At 51.3% G+C, this 18894-nt stretch overlaps 2 protein-coding genes across 3 annotated transcripts in view; one reads left to right on the top strand and one right to left on the bottom strand.

Moving 5' to 3' along the window:
• Positions 1–8404, top strand: part of NMT1 (N-myristoyltransferase 1) — a 52611-nt gene extending 44207 nt beyond the window's left edge. Inside the window, exons 9-12 of the mRNA XM_019523533.1 lie at positions 242–412; positions 1035–1202; positions 1951–2088; positions 4843–8404. Coding sequence (XP_019379078.1) covers positions 242–412; positions 1035–1202; positions 1951–2088; positions 4843–4863 — 498 coding nt within the window. The 3' untranslated portion in view covers positions 4864–8404. The remainder of the gene's footprint in view (positions 1–241; positions 413–1034; positions 1203–1950; positions 2089–4842) is intronic.
• A 4266-nt stretch (positions 8405–12670) lies between these two features.
• PLCD3 (phospholipase C delta 3) overlaps positions 12671–18894 on the bottom strand; it is a 71215-nt gene continuing 64991 nt past the window's right edge. For both annotated transcript variants that reach the window (XM_019523534.1, XM_019523535.1), the window contains 3 exons: positions 18427–18562; positions 16768–16917; positions 12671–16054 (listed from right to left, as the gene is read on the bottom strand). In XM_019523534.1, coding sequence (XP_019379079.1) covers positions 15966–16054; positions 16768–16917; positions 18427–18562 — 375 coding nt within the window. In that variant the 3' untranslated portion in view covers positions 12671–15965. The remainder of the gene's footprint in view (positions 16055–16767; positions 16918–18426; positions 18563–18894) is intronic.

The raw sequence follows: 18894 nt of genomic DNA on the forward strand, positions 1-18894 counted from the left end.
GTGGGTGGGTTTTGAGGATGGTGGGTTTGGGGGATGGAGACGGAGGACAGGCTGGCGCAAAGGGGAGCACAGAAGCAGGTTGAGGGTTCCTCAGGGGAAGCTGCCATGTTAATCTGTTAATCTTTGGCAAGCACAGTCCTTTGCACAACAAGCTGAGAGAGCCAAGGTGACAGTCTCCCAGCACTGAGGATGCGAAGGCCTTCTTGCGGCCAGTGCAAACTGTTTGCCCCCCTGTCTGCAGACTCCAAAGACACCTCGCATGCGGGCAATGGAGCACAAAGATATAGCTGCTGTTCACAAGCTCCTGATAGAGTACCTGAAGCAGTTCCATCTGACCCCGGTCATGAGCTGTGAGGAGGTGGAGCACTGGTTCTTACCTCAAGAGAATATAATTGACACCTTTGTGGTCGAGGTGAGGCAGCAGGGCAGAGGGGTTGTTGATGTTTTCCTTGCCAGTTGTGCCTCTGGATCTGGGTGGGCCACAGCTGCGGGCTGGGGCCAGGGGCCACGCTGCGCTCGGAGCAGGTGGCGGCGCAGGGAGGGGATTATGGGAGGGCCATTGCGGAACTTGAGAGAGCCCCCCTCCCAGCACACCTGTCCCAAGCGCAGCACGGCCCCTGGCCCCAGCCTGCCAGGGCAGCCCGGCACAGAGCCAGGGGCACACACCCTCCCTGTGCCCTCCCAGATGAGCAGCAGCAGGAGCTGCACCACCCCCGCCCCTGCACCTGCCCCCAAACAAGCCACGGCTGTGTCCCACACCTGCCCTCCCCCAGCCTCAGCTCTACTCCCTCCCTCACCAAGGGGGTGTTGATCTCCCCCCCACGCCTTTTCCCTCCCCTTTCACCACAACAGACTTACCAGCTGCACACAGCCGTATCAGAAATCGGATCAGAACCAGCTGATATGCCTCCTTAAAAATCGGCCATCGATATTGGCCCCCAAAATCTGTCAATGCACCCCTACCTGGCGCTTTGTCTTTGTCTTCTCTGATACTCACTCATGCCATACCAGCAGGGTTGGTCTTTTTTTTTCAGAGCGCCACTGGTGAGGTGACAGACTTTCTGAGCTTTTATACTCTGCCCTCCACCATCATGAACCACCCCACTCACAAGAGCCTGAAAGCTGCTTACTCCTTCTACAATGTTCACACCAAGACCCCCCTCATAGACCTCATGAGTGATGCCCTGATACTGGCAAAATTGGTAAGTAGGCTTGGATGACTCCTCTGTCTGAGCTGTGAGATGGGGCTGAGGGAGCAGTGGGGGCAGTAAACTGGTAGGTCTGAGTGCCTTTGGGACACCATGAGAATTCTCTCCAAGCATTGGGGAGACCAGTTCTAAACACCTCTCCGCAACTGGTCAGGTGCAGGGTGTTTTGACAGCTTGTGGGGAGTCCTGGCCAGCTCCCTCTAGCTGTGAGCCACAGGCATAGGAGATTGGCTCAACACAATAGTGAGCTGTCAAGTTGTTGCCAATGGAGAACATACTGTGCCCATCTTATCTTGGTGAGCTTCAGGTTCCTCCCAGGACTAGGCACCACATCTCAGCTGGTCCTGCCTGCAGTGGACAACCAAGTAACCAGGAACCTTCTCTGTCCGATCTGGCAAGGAAAAGGAGCCTGGCTAGTGTTAGACCAAGATGTTTCCAAATTTCCTGCAGCCGAAACATACTGGCCTCAGCCATGATACCTGTGTTTACCTTGAGAATAGGTCTGATGTGGGCAGCAACTTGGCAGCTTTCCTCTGGAGTCCTAATCTGCTCCCCAGGGGGAAAAGGGGGAGAGTCATTCCATGGCCTCTATGCTACAGCTGGAAGTGAAAGGTGATGAGGCAAGTGGTGGGAAGCTTTCAGTACAGGCAGTGCCTAGAGTAATGGAGGACAGCACAGCAGGGAGATGTTCCCCAGAGGAGTCTTGCTGACGATGACTTTGTTTCTTCTCTGCCCCTGTCAGAAAGGGTTTGATGTGTTCAATGCACTGGACCTCATGGAAAACAAAACCTTCCTGGAAAAGCTGAAGTTTGGGATTGGGGATGGGAACCTGCAGTATTACCTTTACAATTGGAAATGCCCCAGCATGGCAGCAGAGAAGGTAAGTGCACAGCCATGCAACCTCATGGAAAGAGAGGTCACCCTGAGGCATCTGGTAGGATCTCTGGGATGGTTTCTGTAAAAATCTCTTGAAAAACTTAGGCTCATGCTACACAGAGATGGGCTAACTGGCTTAGGATTCCACACTTGGGGAAGGCTGTATGTTTGGCTTCAGCATGAGGCAGAAGAGCCTGAAATGCGTGGGTGCTGTTATAAGAAAGGAGAACACCAGAGAAGCCTTCGTCAGTTCCCACACACAGCCAGTTCCCCTTCCCAGCTCAGTCAGGATCATAACTTGCCAATGACCTGTAATTTTCTAAATGCTTTTCTCCACCCTCCCAAGTTGTTTGCCTGTGTAAGGAGGAGTTTATCAAACTGATCACAACCTGGGTATCCTGGGCCTGGAGAGTTAGAAGCCCTATGTAGTAGACTCTTGAAAGCATCCACAGGCCTCCATTACTCCGAGTCCAGAAGAGCGTGTAGCTAAAAGACAGCACTAGGGCCTCCTTTATTGGATCAGAGCCACATTTCTGTCCAGTTGGAGCGCAGAGCTAAGCTAGATTCCAGTCCCTGATGGGGAGGGGGGAAAAATACTCAGATCATGCTGGGGGCTGGACTTGGTGGTCTGTAAACCCCTTTCCAGCCCTATGATCAGTCTAGATCAGCAGTGCTCAACGTTTTGGCCCTGTAAGCCAGATGAGTGGCACGCGGCCCTGCATGCCAGGATTGGGCCCTGGTGCCCTATGTGCCAGGATCAAGCCCTGGTTCCCTGCACTGCTCCCTACCCAGCCCCATGTATCAGGATTGGGTCCTGGTGCCATATGCTGCCCCTGCATGCTGGATTTGAGCTGCCCACTGCCCCCAAGCACTGGGATTGGGTTCCATGGTGCCCTGCTTTCCCAGTTTAGCACACAGGGCCATACTGCCCAGTCTGGCTCTCCACGGGTCAGGAAATTTAGCAACGGTGTGCAGGGAGAGGGCACTGCTTTCCACAGTTCTGAAACTTTGTCAGTAAGGGTGTCCTGAAAGCCACATGACATTGTTTGCGGGGGAGCACAATTCTGGCCTACAAGCCAGGAGTTGAGGACCCCTGGTCTAGATATTTAAGAAGTGTAATTTAGCAAGGTAAGAGACTTGATGGGGTGGTTCTGTCAGCTGGACAGGTCTCCCTGTGGAGAATAAACCTGTTTGAGAGACTCCACTTGTACTGCAGACTCTAGATTGAATAGGATACCCCTCCCCCAGTCTCTGCCTGAGAGACTCCTTGGGGGAGGCCAGTCATTTAACCTAGTCCTCAAGATGTTATTAAACCGTAAACCTCAGGACTGAAATACCAGGCTCCCCACACACTGGGCTGAGCCTGCCTCTGTAGGTAGGATTGAGCACCTGGCAGTTTGTAAGAGAAAGATGGGCCCCTTGCCACTCTTAAGTGTAGGACCTCATATTAAGAGTCTTGGCCATAGTTTTCCATCTCTGGTCTGGGTTAGGTTAAGCTGAGCTGCCCTTTGCCTGGCCCCACTCCACTCCTAAGAGTCCTAGTTCAGCATATGCTTCATGTCTGCAAACTGCATTGGGGTGATGGACACTCCAGGACTACACACGATCCCTCTTTTACAGAGCGCTGCAAGCATATGCTAGGCTGTGCAGTAGATGTGATTTTCAGGGGGTTATAGAAATGTGACTGGTCACCTGCTAGTTTCTGGCATTGTTGCTTTGTAGACAAGGAACCACCCTCTCCTAACATAATGCACTTGGCCAGTTTTGCACTTGCTGTCTTTGGCAGGGGAAGTAAATGCCTTCCTAAAGCCCTGAATGAAGTTGGCAAGTATCCTGATCCAACTAAGATAGCCAGTTGGATGCCCCCGTCAGCAGAAAATTCCACAGAAGTTTCCTGTATGTGGTGCCCCAAGCCACTATTTAAACCACATCCAACCTCTCTTTCACACTGATACTTAACCTCTTTTAACAAAGGAGCCAGAAGGTCACTAATAGGTTTATCCCACTTTACCACTTCACTGAAGGAACCCGCAAGGCTTTGAGTCACCAGGGAGCTGCTACAATGTCCAGGGCCAGCGTATTGACTACACATGCCTGGGGGACAGCTGACCCCACAGAGACTGAGCCCAGCTCTGCACTTTGGGAATGCAGATCTACACAGTGTAGGTCGTTGTTGCTGGGTAAAGCTTACTCTTCTCCAGCTCTGACTTCCAGTACCTCTCAGGGTTTTTTCCAGAGTGGCAGTGACCCACCACACCACAGTACTTGCTCAGCCCAAAGAAAAGCCCCAGAAATGGGCAGGCTGCTTTCAGAGGGACATGATGAAAGTTAGATTCTAAGCTAAAAGGCCCTGCTAAATTAGCCAGGATGAACCGTGAGGTAGAGTTAGCCCTTTGCAGGATCCCCCAGTTCAGTTGCTACTGCTCTGTCGTACAGCGAGTCACAGGAGTTCGGGTTGCAGAGGAATGAGTTGCCAAGCAGGGCTGTGCCTTGACTTCTAGCCCTGTGTTCTGGCCACTGGACACTACTGGGAGGGGGTGGCAGGCCTCTGAGAAAGGGTCCCTTGAATTATGGTGGGTTCCTAGTGTAACCCTGTCGGAGCTGGTAGGCTGGACTTCCTCATGCACCCATGAGGTTGCTGCTGTTTCCCAGCAAATGTGGCCAGTGCTGGAGAATGCATGCTTGTCATCCAGGATTGGGCTGTGGTCCTGTGCCTTAACCCCTTCCTAAGCCTTCCATCTCCCGCTGGCTCTCCTAGGTTGGACTGGTGTTGCAGTAACCAATTCCCCAGAGTGGAGTGAGCAACGCTGCTAAGATGGGCCAGGAAGCAAACGCTGCCACTTGCTGTTGAGGTTTCAGTAGGAGCGAGACCCTCGCACAAAGGCGTTAGGACTGAACCAGCCCCACGAGCCATCGACCGGTGTTAACGATTGCCGCACGATGCTGACTGCAGCTCCCCCGGCGGCGTCATTGGTCTCCTTTTGTTTTTGATTTAATTGCATCCTCATAAAGACATGATCAAGGGAATGTAACTGCCGAAAACTGGCTCACGATTGGTATATAATGGATTTAACGGGTGAATAATAAAAGTATATATTATATATATTTTAAATCTTTCCTGTTCCAAACTGACGCTGACGCACTCCTCCCTGCCAAGAGGCTGCTTCCCAGTCACCGCACCATGACTCTTCGCTACAAGAGGCTGGGTTTAAAAGGGGTCCTGTTGCTTATTATGCTGGTCTTCTGCTATTATCAGCCTGGGCTCCAGTCCTTTCTTGGGTAACAGGGCGCTGGCTTCGTGACCAGCAGCAAAACCACTGAACAGTTCAGTCCTGACCAGCAGGGGTGGAACATGTCAGGGCTGAGGGACTGCTCTATCATGCTCATGGGGCTCGGGACTGAGGCATACTGAATGAGATGCCTGGCTCTATCCAGCATTTGTATCTTGCTCTCCCAAGCTCAAGATTTGTCGGTGCGCTGCGGTGGGCAGGGCTGCAAGTCTGTGTCTTGGACACTCAGGGTGGAAGAAGCAAAGGAGCTGGTGACACGCCCTGGCACCCTGAAGAGCTGGTATTAGACTCTTGCAGGCGAGCTCTGTTCAAGTCCAGTCTTCCTGGTCTAACTCCATCTGAGGGTGTGAAATGAAGGACTCTTTAGCTGCTAGGAACCACATCCATATTCTTGTACTAACAAGGGCTATTTGTGTATGTGCTTGCCTCCCCTGACCTTTGAAACTCAAATCCTCACTGCTCAGTGAAGCAAGTACTCATCGTCAGCTGAACTGACTCTTCCCAAGTTCTGGAGAAGCCACTGTTTGTGAAGCATGTGCCAAGGAGTCTAGTACTGGGCATGTTGGAGCAGAATCCGGAAACATGAAAACTGCACAGTCAAATACCCTCCTCTCTGCCACACATAGCCTGTGCCTTCCCACTGCTGTAGTCATATGGACAGAATCTGTTCTACCAACCCCATCTCTTCCCAGAAGGTGGGACTTTGGTTGTAGGTTTTGGGGCTGCTAGGCTTACCCCAATGCTGCACCTCAGGGTCTTCCTCTTGGCTTAGTTTTCTTCATGCTTCTGGGTTTGGTTTGGTTTGGTTTTCTTCCCCAAACAACCAAGCATAACAACTTGCTCCTTTAAAGCAGCCCTTGGCATGATTGGACCTAATTGTGGTTCCCGGTATCACACGCTCATCCTTCTTCAGAAGTATATGATCTTGATAAAAAGCCTTGAGGCCTGTCTTCCTCCAGATCTGCGTAGTTCTATTAAAGAAATGCTCCACACTGTATAAGAGTCTCATTGAACGGACTGCATCTTCTCTGTTCCTGTTAGTAAAACCTGTTTCCAGTTGTGTAGTAAATGTGGGCTTTCCTGAGGGAAGTTGTTCTGGTTATAACATAAGAAGCAAGATCCCAAGGACATAGGTAATCTCCCAGAAGGAAATTGTCTGTAAATCAGCTCACAGCAAATGAGAAGGCCCCATGACTTTCAATACCCATTGGTGTTTCAGGCCCGTGGCATAGTGTGATCTGTGACATCCAGCCAAAGTGATACAGCTGTAAAGCAGCCCCAGAAATAAATGGACCCCCAAATCAAAGTGGATTCTCATTGTTATGGTTGTTTAACTGCTCCAGCATGTCCCTGGTTTACCCACCAAAAACATGCGCCAAAGAAATTTAAGCCAACAAGCCACACCTGTCCATTCTACAGAATACCAAGACCAAGAGGACGTTGGCTGCCCTGTGCCCTCCTGCCAGGCAGCAGGGTGGAACCGGCCATCTTCTGAGGGGAAGGGTCTGCCCCCATTCCACATGTTGAACATACTGTGAATAGCTGCACTTGTGATGGGGTACAGTGGAACCCACAAAAGGGACTGATGCCATTTCACGAAGGAAATGCAAGCTTACAGACACTTGTTTTGCATCCTGATCCAAGTAGGACCAAGAGCACTGCCTTGCTTTGGTTGCCTAAGCCCTCATTGGACAATTGAAAGTGAAGTAGCATGCATGCTTTGGCCTCATCTCCACCCTGGCAAGGCCACTCCTAGAACATCTGTCGTAAGGTCATTCTCTGTCTGGAAGTTTCCACCCTGATTGTGTCAACATGTTTAAAGCAGAGCTGTGGGAGATGGTCATACATCACCTATGCAAGTATCCTGAATACTTGTTCCCATTCATGATTTCAATGCATCAAGGAGCCAGATAACCCTGTGCAGAAGGACAGGGAGTTTCAAGTTTTCCCATAGACTAAGGTGGCTGAAATCAGCTCGGGAGATTTGAAGGAATTGAATGTTTTGTGTTACCAGCATAAGCAAACCTTGGAGATCACCCTTATAGAGATGCATGTATCCCCTGCTGCACAAAGCAAGGGTAGTGGCTCGGTAACATTTCCCTGCAATGGAGTATGAGCATCCTGCATTATTCTGCAATTTGGGGAAAACGTCTCCAACTCCAGGGAACTTGGTGAGCTGGGGAGATGAAAGAGAATGGTGTCGGCCACCTAAGACAACCTGAGCCCGGAGCGTGCCCCCTGAAGCTTTGGGATATGCGTCACTGATGTGGTGGAACAGGAAAGTGTCTCCCATTCAAGAGGCAGAAAGGTTGGGTTGGCTTTGGCTGGATTCACTGAGGGAGCTGCAGTGGAGCATTACCAGCAATGCCAAAGACCTCTCCAGGCTGTGCCAATGCTTGGTCTACCCCTAGCCCTGGTTTCATTTGGAAACCACCGCTTCCCAAAATAGAACACACTGGTTGGCCGCTCAGGCTGCACATGAGATGGCCCCACGGCAGAGCCATGAGATGTGGTGGTTGGATCTCTCCATCTATTTGACAAGTCCTATCAAGCCAAAGAGAGGACCTGGGTATTTGTACTGACATCTGCTTGCACCTGGGTGGGTGCAAAACCATAATCCTATGAGCAGCAAAGTCTCTCGTTGTGCAATGGCTTAGGCAAAAGCAGTCAGTCTGTAGACTCGCTTGATTGTTGCATTTCCAGTGAAGATCCCAGACAGCCTGTTTCACAAGGGAAAAGGGCGGGACTCTTTGTACTGTTTTGTATGTTCAGGGTTTGTGCGAATTCTCCCCCAAAGGCTTGTTTAAAATCTTTCTTCCTTTCTCTCTCTTTCTCTCTCTCTCTCTCTCTCTCTGTCACTGTTTTCTCAAGTTCTACTTATGCAGTGCCTGTGGGTTTCTCTGCTGTCTGCTCCATGTGGGGTTTGCTGCTTTGGCCATAAAGGAGGTTAAACTTCTCCCCAAAAGTTGTTTGAAAAACGCTGTATGTGGCTCACGTTCAGTGACAGCATCATAAAGGCTCAAATATGCAGCTAGCCTCAGATTTTCCTTTTCAGTCATTTTTCTGTCAAACTAGTTTAAGTGGGAGGCTATTTGTAACAATGCTTCCTAAATGTGTGTATGTAGGGGGAGAGAAGGGGGGCACCAGCACATTCATTAATGCACTTTTGCGAATGCATATTTAGTACCTTCATTGTGAGGTACTAGAAAAAGGCACATTAGCCTATTTTAATGTGCATTAGCAAAAGTGCATGGTTTTGTGTGATGCTTTAATAAGCATTAAAATAGGCTAATATGCATTAAAGCACGTGTGTGTGCATGCATGCTCACCTCACCAAGGCCAGCTAGAACAGCATTTCTCAATCCTTGGGTCATGACCCAAAAATTGGTTGCAACAGTACAGGAAAGGGTCTCAAACCGACTTTAAAAATGGATCAACAAACTTTAAAGGAGAAAAATGTGGGGAATGGTTGCTTTTCCCTTGCAGGCTGGCAGAGTTCGAAACTGTGAAGGGCGGCTGGGGGCCCCCTTGTGCCTCAGGCACCCACCCCCTGCCCCACACACTGGGGGTCTAGGGGCAGGGGCACTGGGTCAGGTCTGGCCATTGATGTTTACAAGCAGGTCCTGGTTGAGAACCGCTGTGCTAGGAGACCAGGTGAATAGCTCCCCTTGGCTAAGCTTTGCAAACTAACTAGTGAATCTGGGAGGAACACTTGAAACACCTTAAAAGGGGCCTGGTTTTTGGAGGGTTGGTGCCCAGAAACCAGGTCCCTATAAAACGTCTCATATTGGGTCCCAAAATCGCTAGACGCTTTTTGGTATCTTGGCTAATGAGAGCTGTGCAGCTGGCTTCCTCATGACAGCTTGGGAAACCTCTGGCCTGCAGTGGTACATGTTCTGCAAACCTGATTTCAGGGCTGCTTATGCCTTTGCAGTAGGCCCCATCACCTGCCTTAATGCAGTCTGAGTAGGGTGACTTGTGAACACTGTGCTGACACATGATGCCAGCTACCCACTTTGTGTAATTTGTCCCTACCTCCAGGTAAGCCTATAAAAGGGTGGTCAAGAAATGGGCAGTGAAGGTTGGAATGGATCTAGTTTAGAAAGAGCCAGGAAAGGGTAGGAGTGAGGGCACCTGCGTGCTCCTAGAAATATAGGTTGAGACTCTTGGAGCAGCCTGGGGATTTACATGTGACATTAACTCCCCTAATCCTCTATTTCATTAGGTGAAAGATGTTTCTGAATCCCCTGCACTGCTTTGGAAATGTCTAGCCTTGAAGAACAACCTCTGTCCACTCCTCTCAATATGGAAGAGACTTCTGCAGACTGGGCCCTAGCTTGGCCCTTAATTGAACAGTGACCTGTGAATGGGGTCCTCTGCTATTTTGAGATTTGTATATGCTTCTATCGCAACAAAGAGATGAGCTGTCATTCCCAGGAAGGGAAATAGGGCCAGCCTTTAATTGCTCATCTCCCTTCCAGGGAAGAGCTGTGCCATGTTCACCTATATCATAGTTGTGGGTGGAGAACACGAGAGGCTGAGTGAGGTGTGGGAAGCTGCTTGGCTGTTGCTCACACCTTCCCTGTTGTACTGCATATTACAAAGAATGCAGCAGACAAATACCATCCTGCTGTGCTGTGGGCAGGCATCTGTCCAAGGTTTAGGTAGTGGGAAGAGAGAGAGGGATCCAGCTGTTCTGTGGAGATGGGACCTAACTAATCCTGCCACCCTTATAGGACCCTCCCACATTTGTCTGGGTCTAGGCTAAGTCCCCCCTGCACGCCCATGGGGGACCATCCCACTCCATCACAATGCTTAGCCCGTGGAAGAAGGCTTTCTGCTTTGGACTGCTGCCTGAATTTAGTGGTCTTTTTGCTTCCCTCAGCTCTGGGGTTCCACCCTGGCTGCTGCAGGGCAAAGTGAGACGAGATATCCCCTGCACATGGCTAGGTAGGTCAACAGGAACCCATCCAGCTTAGAACGAATAGGGCTTAAGCGTTTTCTTGGCCTTTGGCTATAAAGGGCAGCGCCTCTCATGGTACTGTACACAGAGTGGCTATTACCTAAGACGTCTTGATGATGGAAGTGATGCCCTCCATTATGTTTGTTGCTACCACCATCATCCCTACCTCCTTGGGTGGGTTTTTTGCTTCCAAGATGATAATATGAACCTTCAGACTGCTGCCACAGATGAACACAAAAGAGGTGGAGCTGTGTGCCACCTCTGAGTAATGCCACCTGTGGTCAGCAGGGGCCACTTGCCCTCAGTGTCACAAATGAGCCAGCCTGCTTGGGTGATAAAGGAGCTACTGCTAAATGCCATCTTTGAAAGGCAGGTAAGCCGAGGCCTCGCTTGTGACCCTGAAAGCCTTTGCTCCCTCTCACTGCTTTCTGCCAGCATGGGGTTCTTGGCCCCAACTCCTGGCGCAGTCCTGGTTCAGGGCCCCACCACCAGTTATGCACCAGTGGCAGGGACTGCATATTGAAGTGAAACACTTTAGCCCCAGGTCTGGTATCTTGGAAGCTCTTGTAGGTCTAACGTGCTTCAGAAACACCTGTTACTGAGGAACGGGAGACTGGAAAGTGGCCCCTTGGGTCCCCGGGTTCAGCTCCATGCTCTTCAGGCCCCACATCACCTAACCCTGCTCATGTACAGATCCAGGTTTGTCCACACACCCCTGTGGCTGGCTGTGTCACCTCCCTGAATTGGTAGCTATGCTGCTTTCCTCAGCTCATCACACACAGCAGAACAACACCACTGCTCAAACTTGGAGTCACTGGGCACCTGTATTAGATGGTGCCCATAGCTAGTCTGAGCCAAGTGTATCCCTTTTTACAGCTGGAGTTGGTGTGAAGACAGCACTGGGCTGAAGCTCTCATGACTGCCCTATGGCAGGGCAGAATGGCCTCATATCAACCCCACACGTTATCCAGTCCAGTGGCAGGACCTGATGTTTTCCATGTGGGCAATGCTGCAGCAAATTCACTAACCCCATTGTAGCAAATGCCTTCGTTCCATGTGTTTTCCTCCCATCCCCCTGGGGCTCATTCCAGTGCACCTGTACTGCACTCACACCTGCCTGCTCTTGGATGTTACCTACTGGCTACATTTTCTCTCTTCCCAGCATGCTTTTTGCCCCTTGCAGACTACAGCCTTGTGCTTCTACGTGATTTCTGAAAGTGACTTTTTGCTTGTTTAGTGCTGTTGGGGGGGTGCTGGAGCAGGGGAAGTGCATGTGCATGCTGTCACCTCACCAAGGCTAGCTAGGGGAAAAGGAGGCTACTTTAATGGTGTTTAGCTCCCAGTGAGCATGGGTCCCTCCAACACAAACAGAACTAATGCTTCTTGCTACCGCCCAGCAGCTGCATGGGCAAAGGCCCTGCAGCTCCACAGGCCAGATCCAGACCACAGGCTATAGGTTGCTGCACTCTGGGTTAATGAATAGTAACCCTTAAAATGAATTGGATCCACCATTTTAAACTTTTGGCTTCCCTTCCCCAGGGGCCAAGGGTATGGCTCTCACTATAGTCAGTGCTTAGCCAAACAGCTCCATCCAAGCCAAGACAAACTTCTTCACTGTTAGAATAGTGAGGCAGTGGAATAGACACCTGGGGAAGTTGTGGACTCTTCATCATTGGAGGTGTTCAAGAAAAGGTTGGACAGCTACTGGATGGGGATGATCTAGGTGTAGCCTGTGTTCCACTATGGGTGTTTCCCTTCAGGGCTTTGCTGGTTGCCCCCTTCCACATGTCAAGGTGTCTTTAAGCCTCCCTCAGAGGCATTGGGTGTTAGCTGTAGCCAAAACTAGGGATTTTGACTGGGGTGTGCCAGTGCTTCTGCTGGGGCTTAAACTTCCTGGCTAAAGGGCCTTGCCCCTCCACTCAGGGTCAGACCAATGGCCATATTTGGGGTCAGGAAGGAGTTTTTACCCCATGGTCAGATTTGTATGGATTGTGAGGGGTTTTTGCCTTCCCCTGTAGCAAGAAGTGTGGGATCTCTTGAGTGTGTATTAACAACTTTTTATAGAAGTGGGATGTTGGCTGCCATGGTCCCTCTGCTTTACCTGTGGCAGTTTAGATTGTTATGTCTTCCACTGTGTTAGGATTGATGGTAGTTTTACAAAGAGTTTAGATTATTGAGCGGTATAGGATAGGTTGGGTATGGCTGGTCCTGCCTCGACAGGCAGTTGGACTAGATGACCTCTGGAGGTCCCTGCCATTCCTACTTAGCGCTATGATTTGCTGTGTGAGTCACTGGCCAGGGCCACACTGGGTCAGGGATCTCCAAGGAAAGGATGTGTTAAAATAAACTTTTATTATAATGGCTTTACAATATATTATAAAGATTTGAACATTCCGTTCCCGCTACAACACTGTTAAAAACAAGACAAAACAAAAAAAACCAGCCAGGTGTTCCTTGTCCTTGTACATCAGGCCCCTAAGCCTTGAGACAGGCTGTACTCTAGCAAAAGGCTTCTTCAACTCCCAGCAGCTCAGCTCAAGGGATGAAGTAGCTACCGAAGGCTTAACTGGAAAACGGTTAGAGGAGATGCACTGAGGCAGGCTGGGCTCCTGGCCTCTGCTAGCAGGGCTGAGGAGCAAGGAGGAGGCTCTTTAAAATGACCAGGTCCACTCCCTTGCTCCTGGGTGAAGTCACACCAGGATACTGTTGGCCAGTTTCTGAGGACCCTTGGGCTGGATCTGCCACAGGATGGTGTCGCAGTGTTCAGTGCCACCACATCTTGCATCAAGGCACCTTGTAGCTTACTGCCCTGAAGTAGGTGCCCTGGCTCCCATTGCATAAAACGGGGAGAGCTGGTACCTCAGAACAGGATCCACAAAAGCTTGCCTGCAGGAGGCACCTTCCCCTGCAGGATTCACAGCCTGGAGGAGAAGCCACTCAGATGCACAGCATGGTATGGGGCGCATCCACTCCAGACATAGGAAATGCATGTTCAAATCCCTTCTCTGCCAGGGGCAACTGATACCCACAGCTCCTGCTACCCAGGGGGCTGCTCTAACCCACGGAGCCTAGGATAAGAAGCTGCTGCTCCTTCTGTTTGCGTTGTCTGTAGGTACATGTGCTCCAAGAATACCAGCCCCATGACAGAATAAGCAAATGGTGCTTCATCTGTGGATGCTGCTTGGACCTATGATCCTGGTGCTGAGCTGCTTTATGTTGTCAGATGTTGGTAGTTCTGCTGACACCAGCAGCAGGTCTTTAGGTGCAGGTGGAAACTTAGACTCCTCCAGGGAGAGGTGGCAGCTGAGTGGGAGGTTAGAATGAACTTTGACCTCAGGCACCCACATCCTCTTGTGCATCTAGCCCAGTGGTGCTCAACCTGTTCACACCTGAAGTACCCTTGACCAACTCAAGGTGCTTCTCAGAAAATGTCAGCTCTTTGCTTGTACTAATTTGTTTGACTATGGAAAAATAATAGAGCAATTCTTCTGCCTTGAAGATCACAGCAGGTCACTATGTGACACTATGGATTCCTATTCGAAATGTCTGGGTTTATCTCATGAAGCATGTGTAAATGTTGGCACACTTCAGAGTATTAATATTGTGCAGCACACCCTGCAGCATCCTTGAAAGGATCTCAAGGCACCCCAGGATTCCCCAGCAGCCTGAGAATCACTGAACAAGCCCATCACTCAGCACTTCCTCCCAGACACAGCCTCTAGTGCACAACAGGAGCGTGGCACACATGACCCAAGGAGTGCAGAGAGCTGGCTAATTGCATAGCTGGAAGCAGATAACTGCTCATTGGAGTGCTGGCAGGCGTTCACAGGGACCTCACCAGTGACCTGCGACTCTGAGGCCCACCCCGAGGTACCCTGAAGGGGCCGAATTTCCAGAGGTTGTGCGCCCAGGACTTTCTGAAAATTGGGCCCCTTTAAGGAGCATCAAGTTGGGCACTCTGAATCCACTAGACGCTTCTGGAATATTTTGGTCTAAATCTGGGGCCTCAACTCCTGAACCAAGTGTGAAAGAAACCTCAGATCGCAGACATATGAACAAGCCTATTTATCCCAGGTTTGTGTGGACTCTGAAGCCCAATGGTCAGCAGTGCAATTTGCTGAGAGGATTTTAAACAGGGGTGATCCTGCTTTGAGCCCCTGCTGGGTTGGCCTAGGTGCCCTCCTGGGCTCCCTTGTGTCCCTGCTTTCCCATAATTCCACTGTTACCTCCTCGGGTGGCATGCTCTTGTGGTGCCTTGGAGCAGGGTAGTGGTACATCTGTGGGCACAGCCTGGATGACACTGGTGTCTCCCTGCAGACCCACCTGTTTCTGACCACAGCACTACTCTGCACAGTGGCTTTGAAAAGGATCTCCTGCACCAAGGGTGGCTAACTCGCTGCTGGTCATCTCCAGCAGGATCCCACATGCAACCCGGTATTCTGGAAGAAGCCATCCCCAGCACATTCACTCTTCAAAGGGGTGATAAGGCTGCAACTAGAAATACATCATGCCTCTGAAGAGGCAAAGCTTCCTGCTTGCCCAGCCGAGGAAGGATGGGATTAGCCAAGGGGGCTCAATGTGCCCAACTCTCACTGACTGTCCATGACCGCTGGGCACCACACTCCCCAAGTCTCCTTTGGAAGTGTCAGCTCCAGAGGCTCAGCTCCTTGCATGATCCCAATTCCCTTCAGACTACCTACCCCCACTTGCCCCTAAAACAGCAGCCTGGTATGGGATAAGCTACCCTATCCATGTGCATAGCATGGTTCTTACCATGAGCTACCAGGGCCCCCTCTCCTTTTAACAATGAGGGTGACTGCAACAGCTTGCATGAACCACCAAGATGCCATGAAGCCAGAGGATGGGCACAGTCCTTCCTGAACCTAGCCTGGGGCTGCATGTGTCTGAGGCAGGAGAATGGATGGGCCCTGCTCCCTTCTGTATTGAAACCGTGCTCACCCAGGGCACCTGCTGAGGAGTTCAGTTCAGGGTTCGGCACTGAGCCAAATGACAGCAAACTCCCAGCATCCTCTGCCAATGCCAGCAAGGGGACCGTTGCCCCTTCTCACCCACCCACCCTATCCTCCCAGCAGCTAGGCTAGACTGTATCTCTGTGTGCACCTGTTCATGTGAGTCCTGCACAAGGTATCTTGGAGCGTGCAGATCATTGATAGCAATAGCAAGGGGTAAGTACTCTGCGCTTGACAGACTGGTATGGTGGGAGGCTGTGCTGGCCCACAGCACCCGGCAGGCCCAGATCCTCTCCTCATGCCTGCTCTTCACAGTGCTCTGGGGACAGGAAGAGGCAGCAACTTCCATTCAGAGAAGGGAGAAGCAGAGCATGGGCTGCGATGGAGTCACGGGGAAGCGCCAGGAGCTTGGTAATCATCTTCAGCTTGTTCCCCTGGTTTGGGGGCTGAGCCAGTGCTCAGCAGCATTAGCAGCAGCAAGCTCTCTGGCCCTTTGTGTGGCAGAGTTGAGACCAGAGGATCGGTCCATGCAGTCCCATCTGCCTCCAGGCTCGTCCTTTGGCTCAAGTCTGGGACTCAGCACCTGCTCAGCTCAGGGCGCTGAAAGATGACAGCACCGGCCAGGGCACCCTGAGGCAGTGACCCTGCAACCTCATGCTCACAGCCGTTTAAATTTAACGTGCACAAAAAGAGTTGCTGGTGACAGGGAAGCCCCATCCTTGGACAGTAGGTGGATGTGGCGATACCCTGGGGACAGAGGGAGGAAGCAGGTGAGACTAGAAAGACAACAGACCCTGTCTGCCCATTGTAGCACAGTCCTGCCCCTTTTCTGTCAATAGCTCTTTGCAGGGTATTAAGGAATGTATTTATCCGCTACTGAAATGCAGCCACCTCTGGGGTGGAGCAGAGCAGCTGTTTAACAGTCCACAGTAACGTGGCACGTTGAGAGCATAATAAAAAGCTCTTTACCGACCCTGCAGCCTCAGCCAGGGTGGCAATGTAAGCAGGGCCCCTTCTGATCTAAAATGGATCAGAAGGATACCCAGAAAATCTGAAGACAAGCACTGGAGGGGGACATATGGAATAAGACAGTCCAGCCAGAAGAGGGTAGAAAGCCCCACAGGAAGTACCCTCTGCTGCACTGTCCCTGGCAGAGCCTAGGGAGTGGGGGTCATGGTGTATCTGGATATGCATGACTGTGGTGAAAGAGCAAGCCTGCCAGAATCAGGCCTGGTACAGGGCAAGGGCTTGGATACCACAGAAAGGGGCCTGGGCAGCTGCTGGGCTGGGCTGGGCTATTTCAAACTCTCTGTTCCTTTTTTGAAGCCCAACCTCACCAGCCCACACTTCTGCCTTAGTTGCTTTGACATATCAGTGTTGCCTCTTACTGAGATGGAAGACAGCACTGAGATTCTGTGGCAAACACTGAAGGGCATCTCCTTCCCATGCCAGGCACCCACCTTCCTTCATGCTGTTCACGGGCAAGGTAAATTGCCCCACAAAGTCATTGCAGGAAGTGTTGTCATAGTCCTCCACCACGAAGCGCACCAGCGCCAGCTCAGGCACCTGCAGCTGGAAGGTCAGCATCTCATCCCAGCAAGGATTGAAGCCTGCAAGGGTTGGGGGGAGAAAAAGACAGAGTCACATGCCAAGGACAGCAGCCGGGCACAGGGCACCCAGACACAGCCACCAGAGCCCAGCCAAGTAGCCCCCACACCTCTCCTGAGAGAGACACAACCCTATGACTGATCAGAAGCAGGCCAGGGGAATGCACGGGCTGGCCTGGCACCAACTAGGCCTCCCCAGTGGAGAAACCAGGTATAAAGTCTGTTCATGCTACCCCTGACAGCCCAGTTTTTTCACCTGCAGTGGCTACAACCCCTGCCTTCCAAGCTGAAGGCTGACGCTTCGGTCTCTTCTGTGAGAGAAAGTGAAGGCAGACTCTCCAAAACCTTGCAGAAGGGGGTGTTGTTGCGCAGGGTGGAACACAGCCAGGCCTCAATGAGAGCTAACCCCTAGGAGATGGGCTAGGGAACACCAGTGCTCACAGCTCGTCCCAGGGGAGCAGCACAGCTGTACAGCTGGGAGGAAGCAGGAGTCAGGGATCATAGAGAAGCAAGGCTGGAAGGGCCCTGCAGAAGTCATCTAATTCAAACCCCTGCCTGAAGCAGGATCATCTCAATCTAAACCATCCTATACAAATCTATAATCTAAACTCTTCATAAAACCACTATCAATCCTGATGTAACACAAGACACAACACCCTAACCTGCCACAGGTAAAGCAGAGGAACCACAGCAGCCAACTCCCTGTTTCTATAAAAGGTTGTTCATATACACTCAAGAGAGCCCACTTAGAGGGCCATGACCCCACTACAGAGGAAGGCAAAGACTCCCCCACCATCCATACCAATCTGACCATGGGGTAAAATTCCTTCCCATCCCTAAATATAGTGATCAGTCTGACCCTGAACAGAGGGGTGAGGCCCTCTAACCAGGAATCTCCAGGTTTAAATCCCAGCAGGAGCACTAGCATACTCCTGTCTAAGTCCCTGACCTTGGCTGCAGCTAATACCCAATGTCTCTTAGAAAGACTTAAAAACATCCTGTAGCAGAAAGTGGGGGAGGGGGCAACCTGCAAAGCCAAGAAGCATGAGAAATACCCATAGTAGAACACAGGCGTAGCTACACCTCCATCTTCCCCAACCAGTGTCCGTCCAACCTTTTCTTGAACATCTCTAGTGAAGGAGATTCCACAATTTCCCTAGGCAGTCCATTCCACTATCGAGTGCAACAGTGAAGAATATTTTCCTGATATTCAATCTAAACCTACTTTGCTGCTATTTCAAGCCATTGGTCCATGTCCTAATCTCTGCAGTAAGAAGTCACTGGACCCAACTCACCCTTGCCAAGGGACTGCCCCTGAGCCCCTCGGTGCGCTGAGAAATAGTGGTGAGGGCCCCCTTCCTGCCAATTGCTGCCTTTCCCCAAAAGAGGGTCCCATCCAGGAGCTAATAAGGCCGGATCCTTCTCAGCTCTGAGAGGATCTGGCTGTGCCTCCTGGTGCCCCACCCCACCTACAGCAGTTTCTCACTGGCTGGGGCAGGCTGGGCTACTCACCGTTGTTGATCTTGTACAATGTATTTTTCTTGTCACAGTCCACGGGGATGCCATGGATCTCCACACGCACAAAGGGGTCCACAATGGAGTTCTTCTTCTCCTTGTTCAGCTTTGGGAGCTGCTGGGCACTGATCACCTGGGAGGAGCAGGAAGGCCAGTTAGTGCAGGGTGGGAACACCCCTGGCTGTAGCTCAGGGTGGGTTGGGAAGGTGGAAACATTATTCTTGTTTGATAAAAGCTTTGGTGCAAGCTGCACTGGGCCCTTCTACCCAGGGTTGCTGGGAAGGGAAGTGGCAGGAAAAGGGAACAGCTGGAAGGTGGGAGAAAATTCAGCACAAGACTAGGCAGAGGCAGGAGGCTGGGCTTCCAGTCAGAAAGCCCCGGTGCCTCCTGCTTCAACAGCACCCCTGCAACAGTCCAGCACCCCACACTCCATGCACATGCCCACCCCAATGCCCACCCTCCCTT

This window comes from Gavialis gangeticus, unplaced genomic scaffold (assembly GCF_001723915.1).
Source record: "Gavialis gangeticus isolate Ggan-Ray unplaced genomic scaffold, GavGan_comp1, whole genome shotgun sequence".
Taxonomy (NCBI): Eukaryota; Metazoa; Chordata; order Crocodylia; family Gavialidae; genus Gavialis; species Gavialis gangeticus.